Source organism: Tachypleus tridentatus, chromosome 6 (genome assembly GCF_004210375.1).
Source record: "Tachypleus tridentatus isolate NWPU-2018 chromosome 6, ASM421037v1, whole genome shotgun sequence".
Lineage (NCBI taxonomy): Eukaryota > Metazoa > Arthropoda > Merostomata > Xiphosura > Limulidae > Tachypleus > Tachypleus tridentatus.
This window is the reverse complement of record NC_134830.1, coordinates 123,747,326-123,770,086: the sequence shown is the minus strand read 5'-3', so window position 1 is coordinate 123,770,086 and position 22,761 is coordinate 123,747,326. Positions and strand designations below refer to the sequence as shown.

Below are 22,761 nucleotides of genomic sequence, written 5' to 3'. Positions count from 1 at the left end.
TTGAATTAAAAACTTTATTTACATATTTGACATTAAAGACAGTAACACTATACAAGAAACATTCAACTGAGTTTAAGGCTTTTTTAACTTTCTATATAGCTGTACAAATTTCACTTTAGTTAAAGAGTACAGAGCACAGAAGTGAAGCATTTTTAGGAGACTCTTTTCTTGGCACAATTTAACTTTAAAGAGAAATAAACATTTGAATTAATATAAAAGTTTCAAAAGTTTCCACACTGTACGTCACTGAGGCAAAGAGCTGCTTCAAGGATCAATCAGGAGATTGTTCTGTTTGTACATTCTAACTTTCGAAAGAAAGAAACATTTGCACAAATACAAAGCAGAAAAATTGTGAAAGCATTGAAATAGATCAAGAACCGAAACTTGGGGTCCACATCTCCTTGCCTATACCAATATATCTGGAAAAACAAGGTATTGTAACTATACACTGGTTTATACAGTATATCTGGAAAAACAAAGTACTCTAACTGTGCACTTTAGGTTTATACAGTATATCTGGAAATACGAGGAACTATAACTGTACACTTTGGGTTTATACAGTATATATGGAAATACAAGGTGTTATGACTGTATACTAGAGGTTTATACTGTATATCTGGAAATACAAGGTGTTACAACCGTACACCAGAGGTTTATACAGTATATCTAGAAATACAAGGTGTTATGACTGTACACTGGAAGTTTTATACTAATAAAATTGATCCATTAGAAAAACTTTAAAATAGTTTGCTAAAAATTCAAAAATATCTTTAGCTAGTAACAGTGTTTGTGTGAAACTACAGTATTAGAACAGTTCAGACCTGTAACTCTAAAATGATAATGTGTGATCCTACAGTATTAGAACAGTTCAGGCCCATTACACTAAGATAATAATGTGTGAATCTACAGTACTAGAATATTTCAGGCCTGTAACACTAAGATGATATTATGTAGCAGACACAGATTAAGTGTAAACCCGATGTAAGAGGATGTTACAAGTTTACTTTAATGTGCAATACATACATAAGGTGAATTATTCTTTCATTGAAAATTTAAATAATTCAGAAATCCTCCATCTTGCCTTGTACATTTTAAACAAACGTGATCTCATGAATGTCACAAGTGTACTAAAAAGTAGTTGTTTCTTAAACTCACATGATCTCATGAACATTACAAGTGTACTAAAAAGTAGTTGTTTCTTAAACTTGCACGATCTTATGAATGTTATGCATGCACTAAAAAGTGGTTGTTTCTTGAACTTGCGTGATCTTATGAACGTTACAAGTGTACTAAAAAGTAGTTGTTTCTTAAACTCATGTGATCTTGTGAATGTTATGTATGTACTAAAAAAGTACTTGTTTCTTCACTGTGAGAGTCAGTCTTATAACATAACTGTTTATTTCTGATCTTGATTTTAAAAAGTATATTTCAATCAGTTAGAGGATATTACTTCAGTAAGGAAGACTTCTGACAAAGTTTTCAAAATTAATATTTAAAGTAACATTATATTTTTACAATCATAACCAGAATCACATTACTAGATGACAATTTATAATTCTACATACCAAGTCACACTGACATTTAACAATCCTAGATAGGGACTTATGTTGTCAGTTGACACTAAAATTCTACCTGCCGAGTTCAGTTTTTGGTCAATATCTAACAATCCTACACAAAAGTCCAGTTTCTGGTCCATACTTAAGACTTCTACAGACACTTCACAATAATAAATATGGGGTCAGCTCTGTAGTTTCCACTTTTAGTTATACATCTGAAGCTAGGCAGTTTTGAAACTTTTCTCTGTCTGCTATTTTTGTATTGTTGTAATACCAACAATCAGTACATAAGGACAACTGCAACATTGTTTCAACACCAAGCTCCAGATATTTTATTATTTATACCCATCCAAACTTGTTACTTTAATCGAAGTTTCTTTACGGTCACTGATTAAAAATAAGCTTATGGTTTATTCTCTATTTATTGTAATACATTCTGAAATAAACATGATTTTGTACAAATGCATAGTTTAGATATAAATATAAATTATCCTGTTATTAAAAATAAAAAGGGTAATTAGCAGACCTTAAAACAAAACAGATAAATTAATAATGGGGTGTTCCAATAAATATTTTTAAAAATCACAAAATTAATGATAGAGTTCTTTAGTGAATAGGGGGTTTCTAACAAATATCCTCTTATTTTTGGAAAAGGAGTTAATTTTATGTGCAAGAGATATATTTGCTAACAAAAGTAATATTAGTACAAAAACTAATAAACATACTTGATTCAAGTGTACAGAAGAACATATTTCAGCCCTTGGCTTCTGCAAATGAGAAACTAATGGAGGGAGGGAAAACAAATGGGTCAGAGATGGATGTGGATAACTAAGAGGTTATAGTTATAGATGATTCCTTGACAAAGTATTAGGACAGAATAGATTGTGGAGTAAATAGGGAGAAAAGAGTTAGATTATTTTACCCAGGGGCAGAGGTGGAGGACACAAGGGACAGAGCAGGAGATATAATAAAGGGAGCTGGCAGAGACAGTTTTTGTTCTGCACATATGATAAGGAAAGGTAGATCAGAGGAGCTAATTAATAAATACAAGGGACATTTTCAAATATGTGGTTTACATTTAAATAGGGTAGGAACTAACTTTTTTACTATGGCTGTTAACTCAGTTGTAAGAAAAGTTTTTAAACTAGGATTAGACAGTAGTGAGGGCCAGAAAACAAAAAAGGCAGATAAAAATGTGTGTTTCTTTAAAGCAAAGCCATATTGGGCTATCTGCCGAGTCCACCAAGGGGAATCAAATCCCTGATTTTAGCATTGTAAATCTGTAGACTTACAGCTGTACCAGCAGGGGACCAGATAAAAGTTTAGTACAGGAAATCAGTGTAGAAGTAGTTATAAATTTAGGCTTAATTGTTAATATTTTAATGATAAAATTATAAGAAATAAAACATGAGCTTACAGCACTAGTAGGAATGGAGGATTTTGATATAATGGTAATAACTGAAACATGGTAAAATGTAGATAATTTTGATGACAGAAGTTTCTTTAAAATACATGGTTAGAGAGTATTTAATGGGGACATAGTAAAGAGAGTGGAATCTTGAGTTACATCCTGTTAAAGATATTTAAGATAATAACAAGGAGATTGGGTTTCTGTTAGTGGATATTAAGGAAAAAGCAACCAGTAAGAATTTGTTACAGCTACCAGATGATAATGATGCAATTAGCGAGAAACTTTACAATAAGATTATAGTTTCAGCTATTAATGAAAGCACATTTGTGGGTTATTTTAATTTCAGTCATATAGGTTGAGAAATGCTAGAGTTAAACTCTGAGGTATAAAGGTTTGTGGAAACTGTTCAAGATAGATTTCATCACCAACTGGTCAAGGAACTTACTAAAAATAATGCTATTTTAGATTTATTGTTAACATCAAATATAGAAATGATTGAGAAGGTGGACTGTGAAAGACTATGTTCAAGTGGTCATTGCTCTGCTAACAACAGGTACTGAGACCCAGTTGCTAACATTTTAAGTCCAAAGACATACCACTATGCTACTTAAAGGCTGTTCTATTAGATTTAATGTTTTGCTACATATGAAGATAATAAATATTTTGGTTAGAAGTTTCAAAAAAACAAATTTTGAAGGATGTAACAAGAATTATCTGTTATGAATTAGGCTGATCAGTTATTTGGAGACACTGATCACATGGAAAATGTTTAAAGATAAGTATTTAATATCCAAGGTAAACACACTCTTTATAGAAATAAAATGGTAGCTCCCAAGTACAAAAAAACAGATTAGTTCATACAAAGTTTAAGAGACAAAATTAAAGAAAAGCATCACACATTCATGAAATATAAATTCACTGGTATGACTGTAGATTTAGAAGATTATAGAATAATAATGAAGTTTTGATGAAAATGTAAAAATTAACAGTAACAATTTCTATAAATACATTAAAGATAAACAAAATGTTACCATGGGATAGGAACATTGAGGGACAATAAAGTAGCTGATGATCACAAGATGACTACTGGGTTATTAAATTTTGTTTTTCACTGAGTTTCTACTAACAAAGATTTGAACAGTATTCCACATCTTGAACAGTTGATAAATGGAAGCAAGATGAATACATTAATTCTGAAGTGGTTGAGAAAAAAACTGGGAAGGTTAAAAAAACAATGAGGCATCTGGTTTAGATTATATTTTCCAAAGGGCTTCAAAGATTTGATGTATGACCCACTTGTACTATTTTTAGTCAGTTCTTGAATATTGGCCAGGATTGGAAATTAGTTAATGTAACTTCACTTTTCAAGGAAGCTGATAAATATTGACCCAGTAATTATAGGTGTATTAGCCTTACATCAGCTGTGGGAAACGTTTTAGGAAATCTGTTCAAAATGCTTTGCATAGTCATTTAACAAAGTTTAGAAATTTATTGGATAGTCAATATGGTTTTATAATAACAAACTTTTGCCTTAAAATTTTTGTATATTCTTTGAAAAGTTTACTGTTTGTGTAGATAAAGGTAAGAGTATTGATTTGGTATATCTATACTTTCATGAACACAGTTATCTCTGTAGGTGTGGGGGATACGTTAACTAACTGGATAGAAGAGTAGCTTGATGGAAGAAAGCCAAGGTAGTTCAGTCAAACTGAATTAGCATCACAAGTGGGATACCTCATGGGTCACACATAGTAGTTCAGTCAAACTAAATTAGCGTTACAAGTGGGATACCTCAGGGGTCATTCATAGAAACTTTGCTCTTTTTAATTTACATCAATGACATAGATTAAGGAATAGTCAATAAATTACATAATGTATGTGGGTTATCATAATTTACATTATAACTTTAATGGGAATAACCTTAAAAGTGTTAGGAAGTAGAGGAATCTTAGTGTAATAGTGATCAGTCTCTAAAGCCGTCCAAGCAATGTGCTGTTATTAGTGGTAGAGCAAATAAGAATTTTACGTTGTACCTACAGAAATATTGAATACAAGACTAAAGAGGTTACACTTTCATTGTACAGGTCACTGGTTAGGCCACATTTAGTGTTGGGTTCCTTACCTAGAAAATACATCAAATTGATGGAAAGTATTCAGAGAAGGGTTACCAAAATGGTGCCTGGGATGGAGAAGTTGTCAGATGAGGAAAGATTAAGTTCCTTAAAATTATTTTCTCTTAAAAGAAGAATAGCTGGTGTGGGGTCTGATTGAGAAATTTAAGATTGTAAAGGAAATTGATTAGTGTTGATGCATCATTATTTTTCATATCTAAAGTGATAATAGTAGGACCAGGAAACACAGATATAAAGTTTGGCTGGATGAAATTCACCTCCATAGGATTATGGAACAGAGATATAAAGTTTGGCTAGATGGAAGTCACCTCCATAGGACTAGGGAGAACACAGATATAAAGTTTGGCTGGATGGAAGTCACCTCCATAGGACTAGGAAACACAGATATAAAGTTTGGCTGGATGGAAGTCACCCCCATAGGACTAGGAAACACAGATATAAAGTTTGGCTGGATGGAAACCACCTCCATAGGACTAGGAAACAGATATAAAGTTTGGCTGGATGGAAATCACTTTCATAGTTAGGGAACACAGATGTAAGGTTTGGCTGGGTAGAAGTCATCTTCAGATAAGACAGTTTCATTTTTATAACAGTGTGGTTAGCCTCTGGAATGGGTTGCATTTGATTTTGTGGAGGCAGTAAATTTAAGAGAGAGCTTGGTAATTATATAAATGATAATGGCTGGCTTTAAAAGTTTTAAAGAATTTATTTAATAGTTTTAGTTTAGAGAATTGGATAGCCTAGAAGGACCAATATGTTCTTTGCTGTCCCTAAACATTACATTATTATAAGAGTTACTAATAAATTGCTCAATCTTTTGGTGCAACAAGTTTGCCTTTGTTTCCCATGTTACATTACTACCATATGTACGAGCAGTATATACAATACTCACCATTGAATCATACACAGAGTAGTTACAGGTGTGTAGTGCATACCCACATAAATTTAAAATGTCAAGTGAAGTAAATGATAGTTCTAATTCTACTTCAATCACTTTTTAATATCCCATAATTTAAACTCGCAGTGTGTCAACTTACTAGCACTTTATTTAAACAAAAGTAATTTCCTGTTGTTAGAGTACTAACAACAACACATGTTATGGCAACAATCATTCAACTGTATCTACTGTGAAACAAATTTTGTGTAATGTGACTATAAATGAGCTTGTACTTACCAAAACCAGATGAGAAAAACCTACCAAGCAAATACAAATGCTAAAGTATACATTCACAGCTTTGAAAGAACTTTGACTTGCACATGCACATATAAATGTCACCTGTAAAAAGAAACATCAAAATTGGATAACAGACTTACTTGTACATATAGATTTTCTACATATATACAATAAAATAAGATTAAAAACTTTCAGAACACAGAGCAGCATTCACAAAATTAAACACATTAGAATTAAAAACAAAGGACTGTATCAGACCTACTAGATTCTCTTGCAGCACATGTATTGTACAGATTTGTATTTAATAGGTGTATAATGCTATAATCTCTTGTAACATGTATTGATATATGTTATACACCTTAAACACTACATTTTTTAACCATATATTGTACTGATTTGTTCAAACAGATGTATAACACAATATTTTTTATAAGAAATGTTACTGAGCCAGTGGATAATAGTTCAACGATAAAAATTCCAAGGAAATGGTACTTGTTGACCAGTAAGAAAATGGTACAACACATGTTGACTGTTAGTAAAATGGAACATGTTGAGTGGTAGGAAAATTGTGCACAGTATGACATATTCCTGAAGCAACTGATCCAAAGTGAGCAAAAAATCCATCACTGTACACTTGCTATTTATGGTTGACAAATCACAGTATTCTATCACACAAGATGGTGAAAAGTTTTCATGCATCCAGTAGCTTAATTAACAGTGTTATATTTGTAATTTGTTATGTATTATTAATTTATCTTGTTCCAAGCCTGTACATCTCAGTGTTATACCCTAATTTCAACTGATTTTCCACCATAGTGAGATGTATTTTGTTCTTTGTCTGAAGTGGGCCTAAGACTAAAAAAAGACATTGTAAAACAAATCAATTTAGTAAGAATGTAGAAAGCGATTTTTTTCTACTTCTTTAAATAAAAGTATAATATTAAATTAGAATGTGCAGTTTAACTTTTATTATCTGGACATTAGTTACACATCTGTAGGATTCTCAAGTCTAAAACCGACACTTAACAGATTCACATCTGATTACCTCACTGTTTATTTTGTTTATGGTGCCAAACTACAAATAATTTCATAATAATTATAATTCTCAAGTCAATCAAAAATTAATTTGGTGGGGAAAACTGCAGTAGTTAAATCAAAAGGTTTATATATTACACCAAGTCCAGCATAATCTGTAAAGAAGTAAAATAAATCAGGTTGTAATATCAAGTAAATAACAGTCATTAGAACAGTTGTGGTGTATTAGTGCCTTGAAGTACTAACCTAGTACTAAATCCATTTAATGTTGTTTTCATGTCCCATGCTTTCTATAACCTTTTGTTATTTTAATAGGACTCAAAAAAAAAGAATATGTTTGATTACATTCCATCCATCTTTCCCAGACCTGGGTACAGTAACAACACTTTAGCAGAAGTTATATTAAGAGAAATGGCAACCAAGAGATAAGGGAAGAAAATGAAGAAGTGTAAAGATCAAGAAATATGAAAAAAGATACGAGAGGATAGCCAAAAGACTTGGAAAGGATATCTTAAAACAATGAAGAAAATGCCTTCTTAAAAAATACACAGACAACTCATGAACAGTAACAACAACCAATCAATACTTGAAGTGCCCAATACCTGAAGTACCTTTGTTTACCATTTTTACAATAGGTTTCTTTATCTTTCATACTATGTGATATGTAAGTCATACAAAAAATATTTTTGGTTTTCACCCCACCTGTCCTTCATTTGGCATCTAAGGCAAAATTTTAATTTACCTGTCCAGCAACTACAGTTTATTGTTTAGTATTTATTCATTTAATATTAAGTAATTCATAATATTTTACAACAAAAATGTTGGCAATGGAAATAATGCCTTTTTGTCCAGTAATTTTATTACCAAATAGTGTACAATTTTAAAAAATAACACATTCCATACACCTATTTCTTTCAAAGTTTTTGAAACAATCATATTTTTAGTTGACCTTCTCCACACAAAGTTCCATCTTAAATCTTAAAAATAGCCAGAAATGGATCTTCAAGACTATAGCAGAATCCCTCAAAACACTACATTACTTGGAATGTTAGTACATGAACCAGAGAGGAAACTTTTGTATGCGGAAAAAAGTCTTCAAAATGGAATAGATAAAGTCTTAAAGAATGTCAATGACCTAACACAGACTATGATAAAGCACCCTCTCTTCCATTGCTGCTGAAGTCAACAATGTCAGTCTGGCAACTTTGTATATTTGTTTTATGAAAGACAAGCCTATCTGTCAGGGACCAGTTGTTTATTGACATTGTAAAAACCATATTACAATGTTATTTTTGACTTGCTTTCTAAATTGATAGAGTACCAAAGAAATACTGCTGTGGATTAGTACTGGAAACAAGATGAATAACAAATTGGGAATCTAAAGTCCTGAAACTAGAGATCACAAAAAAAATAAGCAAACAATGCTGAGATACTGCAGACATTGTTTACTCAAATTACAAAGCCTTATTTTGACTATGTCATTAACCTAGAATTATATAAACTTTTAGTTTAAGTGAGAAATGTCTACAGTATTTCCCACTTTATTTGCTTATTTGTTTTTACGATCTGTAGTTTCATGGTTTTAAGATTCCTAATTTGTTATTTACCTTGCTTGTTGGTCTTCTTATGCTCAACTATGGGCAAAAAATTACTTTCGTTTGTAATTAAGCACAAAGCTATACAATGGTCTATCAATGCTTTGGCTCATCATGGGTATCAAAAACTGGTTTCTAGTGTCAAAGCCCGCCACACACACACACACACACACTACATAGCTGGGAACTAACCAATATGGTTCATGATGATTTATTGTAGCTGTTGACTATTTGATTGCATTAGTAGAGATGTAAAACATTAAGCTACAGCTGAATATTGTTATGGTGATTTGTTTGAGAGTATAGTGAACAACATTTATAATTTCTATGTAACTAATTCTCTTTATAAAGTATACAGCAACAGGTAAATACATGCCTAGACTAAAACACAGCCCCTACTAAGCACTCACAAAATGTTATCAGTGCAATAGCAGCCTTTATGAATGAAACATATACAACTAAAACATTGTTTTAAATAAACCTTTGTGCCTTTTGAAGTAATTATACTATGAATAACAAAGTATAATATTAGTGTTATGATTTTTTTACCTTCTCTTCATAGACAATATGATTGGTTCCTTAAATACAACTGTATAAAGTAAAAGCATTGAATACCTACATAGTAGTCACTTAATCTTCATTACTGGTTATTAATCCCTGTTTTACCCTGTACTTAAAATGTTTAAAAAAACATCAGACCTTTGTAAAAAAGCTAACTTCAAAAGGTAAAATGATAACATTGTTTACATAAGAATCATATTTTTAGCTTATATAAAATATAGAAGAAATACTTCAACTTTTCAGATCTCCTACAACCTTCACAATACCTCATTTATTATTCTACAAAAGATTTGAGTCCAATATACCAAACACTTTTTGTTGTAGACCAGTAAGATAATAACAATGATTATAAATGAACTGGTTTGAATGAAGGTTTTAGTGCTGTTTGAACTGTTTAATGTGCTTTTTGCTGAATTTTCTGTAAGGTTTTGTAGAATTCATTCAGGTATCCATTATTAATCACTATCAGGGTTCATGATATACCGATGCATACAAATTTGATTCATGGTGAAATACCCAGGTCATAAGATTCCTACAGCCTGTTTACCATGACACATTTTGTTGTTTAACCTCAATCATTCAGTGTTTTGAAATATTCAGAGTCAGTAATAAATAAAAAAAGCCAGAGTAATATTGGAGCAATTACAGAAAACATTACTGAAACAGTATTTACTCCATGTCATCTACTTGAGTGTTACCTTCTTATCCTTACTGTGTTGGCAAAATGGATAAGTAATGGCCACATTGTTCCCAAGTCGTTTTAGTTACCTTAAAATATTTCATACAGATTTTAACAGACCATAGATTAACTATTATTTAGACACTAGGTTGTCTGCATCATTCATCTTGCTATATTTTACCAAAGAAAAATATATTTAATGAGCATAGGAATCCCAAAACAGTATCATTTTATACAAGTTATTACACTGATAAAATTTCATTATGCAATTTTAAAAGGTCTGCTACCTAGTGACCTTGTTTAGATTTTGAAATATGAAAGAATCATACCACCTCTGTCAAGTTGGAACAATTCAACTGCAGTGTTTGTTATACAAAATAATATAGAACCCACAGCTGTTTTCAGAATAAAACTAAACAAGTGTTGTATTCAAGAAATTACTGTTACCAATGTACAAGTTTATAAAGTCATGGAAACACTGGTATTGTTTATAAATATTTTAAGATCCATGCACTGGGATCTGAATAATTTTATAGATGAACAGAGATTTGTAATTTAATAATATTGTTGATGTTTTCTTTAAAATGTTAAATTTTTGTTCATGTTCTTGGTGTAATTTGTGTATTTATTCTGAACACACATCTTCAATTATCACAGTTATTGTAACAACAAAAACTTGTATTTCCTTCATCTAACCCTATCACTGATAATATTTATCAATTGCTTCCATGAACCAGTGTTGATTTTGTTGGAAACTTAGGCCAATTATTAGTCAGTTGAGCATTTGGCAATTTGTTAAATTATTCATGTTAAACATTGCTTGAAAAATCAAAAGAAAAATAATAACAACAACCAAGACTCCTGTGAATTACTTTAACAAATGTGACTTTCCACAAAACCACAGTCACGATTCACGCAAGCTCCTGATTTATTTTAGACAAAAAGACAAAAGGCATAAACTATAGATGAAATATTATTTTTCTTATCCTACATGTTTTAAACTCAGCACTTTTACAGTTGGAAATAAGGTTTATCATCTTTATAAAACTTCATAATTAAACACTTTTTAAAGGATCTAACAGATCTAGTTACAAATTCTTAACTTAATTGTTTTATGCTGCAAAATAACTTATACATAATTTCTCAACTAAAGTCATAGAGAAAATGAAAGCATAAACCTACACACAAAAATTTCTACACTGCACAAGTACACACTACAATGTTCTTTACAACATAAACCTACACACGTTTCAATTTCTACATGGGAAAAGTACACACAATGTTTTTTACAACATAAACCTAGACACATATCAATTTGTACACAGGACAAGTATACACTACAATGTTTTCACAACATAAACCTATACCTGTACCAATTTCTACACTAATGTTTTTACAATATAACCTATACCTGTGTCAATTTATACACAGCACAAGCATACACCACAATGTTTCCTACAACATAAACCTACACATATCAATTTCTACACAGGACAAGTATACACTACAATGTTTTTTGGAACTCTTATACTACTTATATGTAATTTTGGTACATTCCTTGGAATACAAAGTTTTGTGATGGGCATTTGTTTTGTCCCAATACACACTGGATGAAACAATTCACTACAACCATTTTATCCAGACTAGAACTGGATGGACAAAAACAACAGCTCTGCTTGTAACTGTTTTGTTATTAACATCTTATTGTCTGCCTGAAGTACAGAGTTGGAGACAACATTCAAACCTAGAAGGAAGATCTGGAAAATCTTTTGCATACAAACATTTAAATAGTTTTTCATAACCTGAATAAATTCATCAATGGAGACGTTTCTGTATATAACAAAACCAACTGAAGTCCATAACCATCTGTAACTTACATTCACAATAGTATATGTAGTCAGCTAATCCATGGAAATTCTGGGTTACAAAACATATTGCTGTTTGGAATTGGATTTCACTACCTTTTATCTCAAAAATACCACTACCATAGCAATCACACACAGGTAATCAATTCATATGATGAGGTTGTAAGAAAATGGTTCCTCCAGAAATTAAATTACTACATTTATGTACACAAAATTCCATACAAGGAGAGGTGTTTGTAGTAGCAAAAATGTGTAATATTAATTTGTACAATATTTTTGGAGAAACTGTATTTCCTTCCTAAACTAAATATGGCTGGGATGTTCATGTTCTTAATGTTTGGGAAACAGATGTTCTCACAATGGAAGATGTTAAGTTACTGGGAGTGGTCCTCATGCAGACTGGTCTTACTAGAGAATGTGTCAAGTTATTGGGACTGGTCCTCATGGAGGCTAATCTCACAAGGGAAGGTGTCAAGTTACTGGGACTGGTCTTTGTACAGCCTGGTCTCACAAGAAAAGGTGTCAAGTTACTGAGACTGGTCCTCATACACATTGGTCTCAAGGGAAGAAGTCAATGGTACTCATGCAAACTGGTTTTGCAAGAGAAGGTGTCAAATTGTTGCAACTGGTACTTTTGCAAACTGGTCTCACAAGGAAAGGTGTCAAGTTATTGTCATGGGAGACCAGTACATGATATATGAGTATAACCAAGTCTCACTGTATAACACTGTACAACCATTTTAGTATCAACATCAAACAGTTATTGTACTACTGATTACAACCCATGCATGATGTCATTCTTTCATTTTCCTCCAAGATGGCTCAATATCTACACATAGTATAACTGTATTTCTGTTAATCACTGTACTTTTTGTACGGAGCAGAAAACAAATGTTGTACATGTGTAGAGAATGATAATGAGTCATTAAATGACAATTAAAAAGATAAAATTAACATAACTGTAGGATCATAATAATTGTTGTGATGTCATGAATATAAACTCTCTCACTGTGAAATCAACATGAAACAATCTCACCATAAATCTAATGTAAAACATTGTCTTTAATAACTAGTGTGGAATTTGTTATTATTTTAAAATATTATTGTATTTACATTTACAACTGCCTTCACTCATGAAGGTTCCAATCCAGTAAGATTAGAACATACTTTGTATTAACAAATGAATTTACGAGATGTATGTATACATACATGTATTATAGATATTCACAATGTGAGTGACAATTGTAACAACATGATTAATGACAATTAAGTACACAACTATGAATTGTATACGACACACATCAAACCCTGTCACAAGTATACATAAGACTAAAAATATTTATTTAGCTAATGACTCAACATAACAATTTAAACATGTTTATGTGAATATACAAGTTCAGAGACTCTTTATAGGTAACAAAATGGACCAATACATGTTTATGAATGTTGTAAACCTGTTTGTGAGAAACAAAAAAATGGACTAATAATTGTTTGGAAATGTAGCATGTTTATAGGTCACAAAATGGACCAATACATGTTCAGAGATGTTGAACCTTGTTTATGGGTAACAAAATGACCAACACTATCAGTTCATGCACCACTAGCACTGGACAGATAAGGAACTATAAAAGACAAGCACTTTTATAGAATACAAGTATCATAGATAAGATGGAGAGAGTTCACACTTATAATAAAGTTATAATATTTAATGGTTTCCTTCATGGTCAGTGTATATCCCAGACAAACTTCTGATAGGCTCATTATGACTAGTGAAGGAGCAGTTCTAATATGTCTTAAAATCAGATTAAAAACCCTGCTCAATTCGAGTTTCTACAAAAAATAAAATTTATAATAATAATACATATTAAGTAATACTTACAGCAACAAACACACTTGCTAATGTTCCCACAATTAGATTTAACAGACGCCCCTGAAAAACAAATCATCTGTATCAATTTTATATATAAACGAAATGACTCTTAGATCTTTTAACATGTTTCCAAGTCACGTAAACCTACTTATTCACTCACACGCTACTAGTACACACATGAAGTCTAAAACCATATTCAATATTAATCCAGATTTATTTATATTCAACATCATTATACATCTACAGAAAAAAATTGTCATAAATATATAATCTTATTTTTAATGCAACTGTTAAAATGATATAAAAATTGTAAACTGTTTATAATCAGGAACTAGAAACTCACCCTTCTTGTAGATTCTCCAAACAGAGGCCTGTCAGGTATATGGTTTTTATAGAGAGGAGCCTGCTCTACAGGGGAAGTTGCAGATGAAGGATTCATGGCTGGAAACTAAAATCAGTGAACCCTAATTGTTAATGGTTCATCAACACACTGCATCTTATAAATGTTATAAATGTAAATATGATGTTAAACCCTCAATGTGTCTGGACTGTTGTATACCCAAACAAACAGGAACCTACAAAAATACATGGAAGTCATGAAACAGCACTGTTACTAATGACCCATGAAGATTGAACTGCATTGTCAAAAAATACAAGTAAAAACTCTACCCTATGAAAGTGACACAATCTTAGGTATCAAGATAAAACATTTATATCTGGGTGATTAACTTGACCGGCATAAGTGACGTGTGCTTTCAATAACTTTAAAGTACAAAAATATACAAGCACATGTGTGCTTTCAATAACTTTAAACTACTAGCATACAGATGTACATGTGCTTTCAATAACATTTAATATTAAAACTACTGAAATATGGATGTGCATATACATGTCTGATCTAATCAAGTATTTAGTTTGAAGCAAGTACCACATGTCAGCTTTTGTGCTAGTAGTTACAAGTTTAGGAGGGAAAAGCACATACTTTCTCTTTAATAAAATTACTTTTCTCTTTAGAAATGCTTTACAAAACACTTCATTGGATATCTTATGAATGATCTTAATGATCCAGTTAGCACTGTTTTATTTTTCAATAGTCTTAAAATAAAAACATCTTTGTATAAACTCCCAAGTTTTACAAAACTTGTATACATAAAACTTTAACAATGACTTCCAGTGTCCAAATGTACACAAAATACATATAAGAGATGATCTATGGGCATTTACAACTTACAATGATAGCTGATTTAAAATTTTCTGCATTATATTAGTTTTAGGATTAAAACTCTGAACAAATTTTGGTTCATTTTTTTTATTTATTCTTAAAATTATAGCTCAAAAGCTCAGATTAAATATAATTAAATTTACAGTAGGTTTACGTGTTAAATATCAAAAACATTTCCTTAATTTCACTTCATCCTTCTACCTTTTACATTTAATGTAACATTACACACTTTCTTAATATTCATAATAGACATTAATCAACTTATGTCTGATAAACAGTATGTTGTAGCGGTAAAGTTAACCAGTTGTAACACTTATCACCGTAAATTAAAAAATAACACTAGTAAGTCTTGTAAGTTATTTTAATTATCTTAGGCTTAACCGTAGTTACTTGCGCAAGCGGTAAAGCACTAAATTAAAGACGCTTAAACCATAATATTGTTAATATATCCTAACATACACAATAATAAATGTACGATACTGACAGTACCAAAGAATAAAGATCAGAGGGCATTCTTACTATTTGTCTGTAATATCTCAATGAATACTTGGAAGTATACCAAACGTAACAGAATACATACACAATTCACCTGCCCTAAACACGTTAACTTAAAATAATAAGTTTAAATTATTGTGACAGTTTGTCTCTGGCAGACGAACTATCATCAGGTGACAAGCGTATGACAGCACCATCTAGTGATAGAATATACAATCATTTAATTTCGAAAATAAATAACTCAAAATACAATGCGGAAATTTACGACACTGTGCTTATATATTTTGTTATTAATGTTTTACAATTCGAACGTATTTGTATAAAAAATTTATTTGGGAGAACTCAATAACAAATTCAACTTCGTGCACTAATAGCTAATAAGCTCTAGATGCCAATAGCCTACCTTTTCTTCTTTTCTTGTTTTGTATCCAAACTATGTTAAGTTCTGCTTTAACATTGATGTATTTAAAACAACATGGTCAAATAAAATAATAAAATTATGATCCCAACTAGAATTTGTTTTAAATTTTACTTTGATTTATTTCATCCTCTCATAAGGAGTACGTACACCTACCGCCATTCTGTGAAAATTAAATATAATATGTTTATTTAGTGTTTTCTCATAATTATTTCCATACATTGTGCCAGTTGTCAATTGTTCTTCTTCTGTTACTTTGTTATATTAGCACGCGCAAATAACAAACCACTGTTTAAATTGATTGATATTGCGATCCTTTTCACTGTCACACTGAGAATGTGAACTTAACAACCCTCATAATAATAAAAAAAATATGTAACACTAATCTAAAAAAAAACACACACACACATAAGATATTAATATGAATAATTCCCAGCGTATTGATAACAATATTTTCAGCCTACAAATTCACAACTAACTGTATGTCGAAACAAGCATGCATTTGTTTTATTTTTAAATAGGAAACTTTTCTAGTGTCAGCAATACATCTTGATTATTCCTCGCTGATAAATATTTGTCGTAGGTTTTAGATATCCCTTTAGCTTCCACATTATTAACTGATGAAAATTGTGAAGTTCAGTTTGTATGAAGCTTCAATGCCGACTACTTTACTTAGAACAAAACAAACATAAAGGTTCGTATTTAAAACCGGGAGGATATGTAGATCTGTAGTGAGTAGAAGTTAGAAAGTTTTTGTATGCCTGGAGTTATTCGTGATTGAAGACATCAGTGGAAGATTTTTTTATTTCAGTTAAAGTTAAGATTAAATCTCCTAGGGGGTTTCTTAATCCATTCGTGGATAGACTGATCATTTCTGGTTTTCTTGCTGAATCTTGAAGTAGACTGATGAGTACTGGTTTTCTGGCTGATACTCGGGTAAACTGATCGGTACTGGTTTTCTGGCTGATGTTTGGCCAGTACTGTTTTTTCTAACTTGTTTAAATTTATGTTGTTCTGCAAGGTTTAAAACTTTTAATGAGCTGCCGTAGTTCAAATTCGGGTGGTAGACCGTTAGTGACAAGCATTGATCTCAGTATAACCTTTGTTTACCTGCCTGCAGTTCACATAGAGACCTACTTCCTATGTTCCTTGCAGTAACACACACACTACCAACATCACTATAGCGAAAATATCGATCTTATTTCACAGTACTAATGTGAGTACAGAGTAAGTACTGACACTATTTAATAGTACTAACGTCAGTACAACGTAATTTGAGTCAGTGATATGCAAGAAACAATTCAACAAGATAAACCGACTGCACGATGTAACAATTATAAAATGAAATCAGATAGAAAATTATAGAACAATAATCGTTTCGAATGTAGCTACAAAAGATAGTGTTAAATATTTTTTGCAAGAACACTAGCATGTGATATATTTCAAGATGACTGTTATAGGTATTAAAACTTTTAATTAAATCAAAGTACGGAACAACGTTTTATTAACCTGAAGATGATCTAGGAAAGTCAAAACGTTCTGTACTTTATTTTAATCAAAGTTTTAATACTATACCAGCTGTCTTTATAACACATTTTTACTCAAAGTGTGTTTTTGTCATTATGAACTACCATGTCATATTCTAATGAACAGAGAACAAGGATACCACATTTGTTTTTTATATAACACGCTGTGAATGACAACAGTTTTATTATACACGTAATAAGGGGCGTGGTGGGACATGGGACACAATAACTTGAAGATTTGAACTGAAGAAATTGCCCACATTGGGATACAGTAACCTGAAGTTTCGAACAAAAGAAACTGCCCACGTTGGGATACAATAACCTGAAGATTCAAACCAAAGAAACTTAACTGTTTTAACAACAGCTAGTAAACTGTCTGATGCAGTTCTATCGTTTGTTTGAAAATTTTCTAGGATAGTTAACAGTAGTTAGTAAATCATGGTTATATATTTACAGTTCATTTAAGATATATCTGGTCTAGTTATCAGTCTCAGACGAAGTTAATAAGTGGCTAGATTTATAAGTTTATTTGTTTTTCTTTCTGTCAAAAACAACAACAAACACATCATTTAAAAACTGCAACCACCTGCCATCAGGACAGGCAGATAAACTTTTTTGAAGTTTACGAGAGAGAGACGGCTAGCATATTTGGTAAGAAAATAATCCCCTTCCTCCAGCTTCACATTTATCTACATATCGTGGTACGATGTTATTGTAAAAGTGTAACATTTATTAGTATCTAATGAAGTAGGACGACACTACTGATATGGGTTACCTGTCTTTCTGTACACAATTTCTGATAATGTCTCTAATAAATACAGATCAAATGAGCGTGAAGATTACTGTTTCCCAGTTACTGATCCTAATAATGCACTATTCAGTTACGGTTTCTTTAGTCTGTCTTTGTTACTTTTCTATAGCCACAGGACTTAGCTCCTTTCTTACATTAGTTAAGGAGAAAAAGCAGGTACTATCAACATCTCCTGGAAAAAGTAATACAGAAAGAGGAACCACAACTAGCAGTTTAGTCGACAGTAAAGAACCAGAGAAAGGTATGTTCTCATAACCAAGTAGCTAACCTAAACATTACACCTAGTGATATCTGTAGACAGTGTAGAAAGAACAGAATATATTTTACAGGTTTCTTATCTTCATATAAGCAAACTCTGATTCATCAGTAGTTTAAGTTTTTTCTCCGCCTTGGTTCCAGCTCTTAGCTACAAGATTAGCACACTCTACTAAGATAGAAATTAGAGAGTTAACCCACATTGTTAGATGACTTTTAACGATACAAACTACAGATTAACTCATACTAATGGGAGACTTCTAATGATACAAACAATATGGTTAACCTACAATGATGGAAGACTTCTAACAATACAAACTATGTGGTTAACCTACATTGATGGAAGACTTCTACACTAGTGTTGCTATACCTGTAATAATAGGAACAACATGTAAGGTAGTACAGTAATGTGTTCTTTGCCTGTAACAATAGGAACAACAGGTAAGATAGTACAGTAATTTGTTACTTTACCTGTAACAATAGGAACAACAGGTAAGATAATACAGTAATGTGTTACTTTACCTGTCACAATAGGATCAACAGGCAAGGTAGTACAGTAATGTGTTGCTTTACCAGTAACAATATGAACAACATGTAAGGTAGTACAGTAATGTGTTACTTTACCTGTAACAATACGTTGTTTCAACAATGAAACAATGTCAAACGTCTCATTAACCAATGCATCTGATTCACGTGAGACGTATGTTTGGAAGTCATTAAATATTTATATTATTATTATATTATATTACATCATTCTTTATTTAATTTCTGCACTAGGCTTTTTTTTTCTTCAGGTTATCAATTTAGCCCGTAACTAGCTATGATCAACACTGGTATTTCTAGGTTATCTGGAAAAACTCAATAGATATAATACGCGTTATCAGGGTCGACCTTATTCTTGACTACCTACTAACCCTATAACCTTTTAAATATGATCAAAGTACACAAATTATGTCGAACTACAAAGTAAAGAAATTAAACTAAGACAGAACTTCACTCTTAATCATGAAACTTTTCTGAACAATATCTTCGTTTCATCCGTAAACGGCCTGGCATAGCCTAGCGCGTTAAGGCGTGCGACTCGTAATCTGAGGGTCGCGGGTTCGCATCCCCGTCGCGCTAAACATGCTCGCCCTTTCAGCCCTGGGGGCGTTATAATGTTACGGTCAATCCCATTATTCGCTGGTAAAAGAGTAGCCCAAGAGTTGGCGGTGGGTGGTGATGACTAGCTGCCTTCCCTCTAGTCTTACACTGCTAAATTAGGGACGGCTAGCACAGATAGCCCTCGAATAGCTTTGTGCGAAATTCCAAAAACAAACAAAAAACAATCATCCGTAAACAGTTACTGGAACTTCTTGGCGTCTGCACAAAGTTAAACCAATTTATCTTTGATGACGTCATTTACGACCGGGTGGATGGACTAGCTGTGGTTCGACAATAGCCAATAATTTTCTATACTATCATGAATGGAAGTGGCTAGAAACTGCCCAAATGACTTTAAACCTCTCCTTTATAAACGTTATATTGATAACACTTTCTTGTTTAGAAAAGTTCTCTAGAAAAAAATAGACAAACCACACATCACTTAACAATCCGACTCACAGAATTGGTGTACAAGTCATTCAACAATCAGCAAGATCTTTCCTTGATATATTCAAAGCTTTCGACAATGTGTGGCGATTAGGTACAGAGAATAATCTACGAAAATTAACAGTGGTTTAATTAGATTGATCTTTAATTAATCGTACCGTGGTCGTTAAAATAAACAAAACACTATCTAAATTAATAGACATCACAGCAGGAGTGTCACTACTCTCATATATTATATTTGTAAACAACGTACCTTCTCTGATCTTACATTTACGTAGTTCTCCCACTGACGACATTGTTGTTTGGAGCGTCCTAAAAAATCCATTCATAGGCGCTGGTGGGGTTCAAAAATCTAAATGCCATTAACGGTGGTTATGTTAAACCCAGCCAAAACCTAGGGAATAGCATTCCATAGAAGCTTAAACAAACATTTTTTTTTTAAACTCTAAAAAGTAAAATTAAATTTTGATAACGTATTAGGTTATTCGAAAAATAATGGCGGATTTTAAATTTTAAGTTTAATAAGAAATAAAAAAATCGAAAACAACTTTATTAATCAAAATAGGAACCTAGTGAATCTACGCTCTTTAGCTAACAAAAAACAAGATTATTTTTGCCATGATGATAAAACTCTGATGTCCTAGAACTAAAATAGTTTATTTTAAGCCATTCTCTGCTGCTGCTATGTATTTTAATCTTTTGTTCTGTAAACCGTTATTCAAATGCTTGAAAGACTGATATTCGATAGGCCATAGGCTGGGGAGTAATGAGGATGAGACAATGTTTCATAATTCAATTCATTGCGCCTTTGTAGCGTCATTTGAGAAACCTGTTGTTCAGCACTATGATGAAGTAAGATTGGTCCTCTTCGATTGAATAATGATGGCATTTTTTTATGCAACTTTCTATGCATTACTTCCTATTCTTGACAGCAAATCTCCGCAGTGATATTTTGGCCCTGGTTGAGCAAGCAGTAATGGATAACACTGGTTGCTAACCACCATAGAGTGACTATAATCTTCTGTTGATGAAACTTTGGATTTGGGAAGTGTTTAGGAGCCTCGTCATGGTTGAGTCATTGCACAGATCGCTTTCTGTCGTCGAAAAGGATCCACTTTTCATCACGTGCGACAATTCGATCAAGAAATGTATCATTTTTGTTGAGCAAAATCAGAATATAACACAGTTCAAAACAGTGATTTTTCTGATTTTTTACTGAGTGAGTGTGGAACCCATTTGTCGAGCTTTCTCACCTTCCAATTTGCTCGAAATGTTCCAAAATTGTAAAAATGCCAACATCCAATTCTTGTGCTTAAATCTGTCCAGCTATCGGTTACAGTTTCCAGGTCACAATAAGGATGTCGGAAAGATCGCCAAAAAACAACAATATCAATATAATCTTCTGCTAATATTAGCTTTAAAGCTTCCAAAATATACACCCGTTAATTGTCCACATAATGTGAGCAAATTACTTTATATCAAGAATAAACTAAACAACATGCTGATCCAACAATACTACAAGATACATTTTCACTTCAGCCTTAGACAATATCACATGTGTTTCCCAAACAATAAATTTCAACCACCAGCCAATGCACACATCGTCCCAAAATTTCTCCTCATTATCCTCTTCCTTCTGTGGGTTCACAATCCTTACCAATTAAAAACAATTCTCTTCCCTAATAAAAAACTTCTACCCTCAAATTCAGCTTAGGATACTATACAGACTTAGCCTCAACATTAAACATCTATTTCAATACAAAGATGAACTGTTTGTTTGTTTTTTTAATTTCGCACAAAGCTACTCGAGGGCTATCTGTGCTAGCCGTCCCTAATTTAGCAGTGTAAGACTAGAGGGAAGGTAGCTAGTCATCACCATCCACCGCCAACTCTTGGGCTACTCTTTTACTAACGAATAGTGGGATTGACCGAAACATTATAACGACCCCATGGTTGAAAGGGCGAGCATGTTTGGCGCGACGGGGATGCGAACCCGCGAACCCTAAGATTACGAGTAGCACTTGCCTTAACACGCTTGGCCATGCCGGGCCAAAAGGATAAACTCCCTAACTTCTACATTCAATGCTCGTGTATATATATACGCCTAGTGACATGTACATTGGAAAACGAAACTCTACTTAAAACTATAGTCTGTGAACATTCAGAATTATCTATCAGAAACAACCATCCATTTGTTCACGTTCTAAAATCACAGGTTACAATATTTCTTTTAACGATTTCTCTATCATCACCACAGAACTTTGACCTCTACATTAAAGAAAGTCTACTCATAGCTAAAGACTGCCCGACTCTTAAAATTGTTCTAAATTATTCTCTTTAACTCAGCTGTTGTGTAATAAGTTAATAATATTTTATTTTTGTCCTCCTGTTAACTAATTAAAATACTCTTGTCATATTATAGTATTTGTTTATAATCATCTTTGTAACACAATATTCAAATTTTTACCAACAATATACACCAAGTTTACATGACACTAAAGGTACAACCAATAATATACATACCAAAATTACAGTAACACTGTAAGTAAAATCAACAATAAATACC

The 22,761-nt window shown here is 32.3% G+C and overlaps 1 protein-coding gene across 2 annotated transcripts; it reads right to left on the bottom strand.

Annotated features, from left to right (window-relative positions):
* On the bottom strand, positions 1-15,784 carry LOC143253540 (transmembrane protein 243-like). Of its 2 annotated transcripts, none has more exons than XM_076507589.1 (5): positions 15,590-15,784; positions 14,222-14,326; positions 13,888-13,938; positions 6,274-6,375; positions 1-419 (listed from the first exon to the last, which is right to left on the bottom strand). In XM_076507589.1, exons 1-5 carry the CDS (start codon positions 15,611-15,613, stop codon positions 276-278), a joined length of 426 nt encoding a protein of 141 aa, XP_076363704.1. In that variant the 5' UTR covers positions 15,614-15,784; the 3' UTR covers positions 1-275. The 2 variants fall into 2 exon arrangements, with proteins under 2 accessions (XP_076363704.1, XP_076363705.1); XM_076507590.1 differs by having other exon boundaries at positions 15,620-15,784.
* Positions 15,785-22,761: the final 6,977 nt, after the last annotated feature.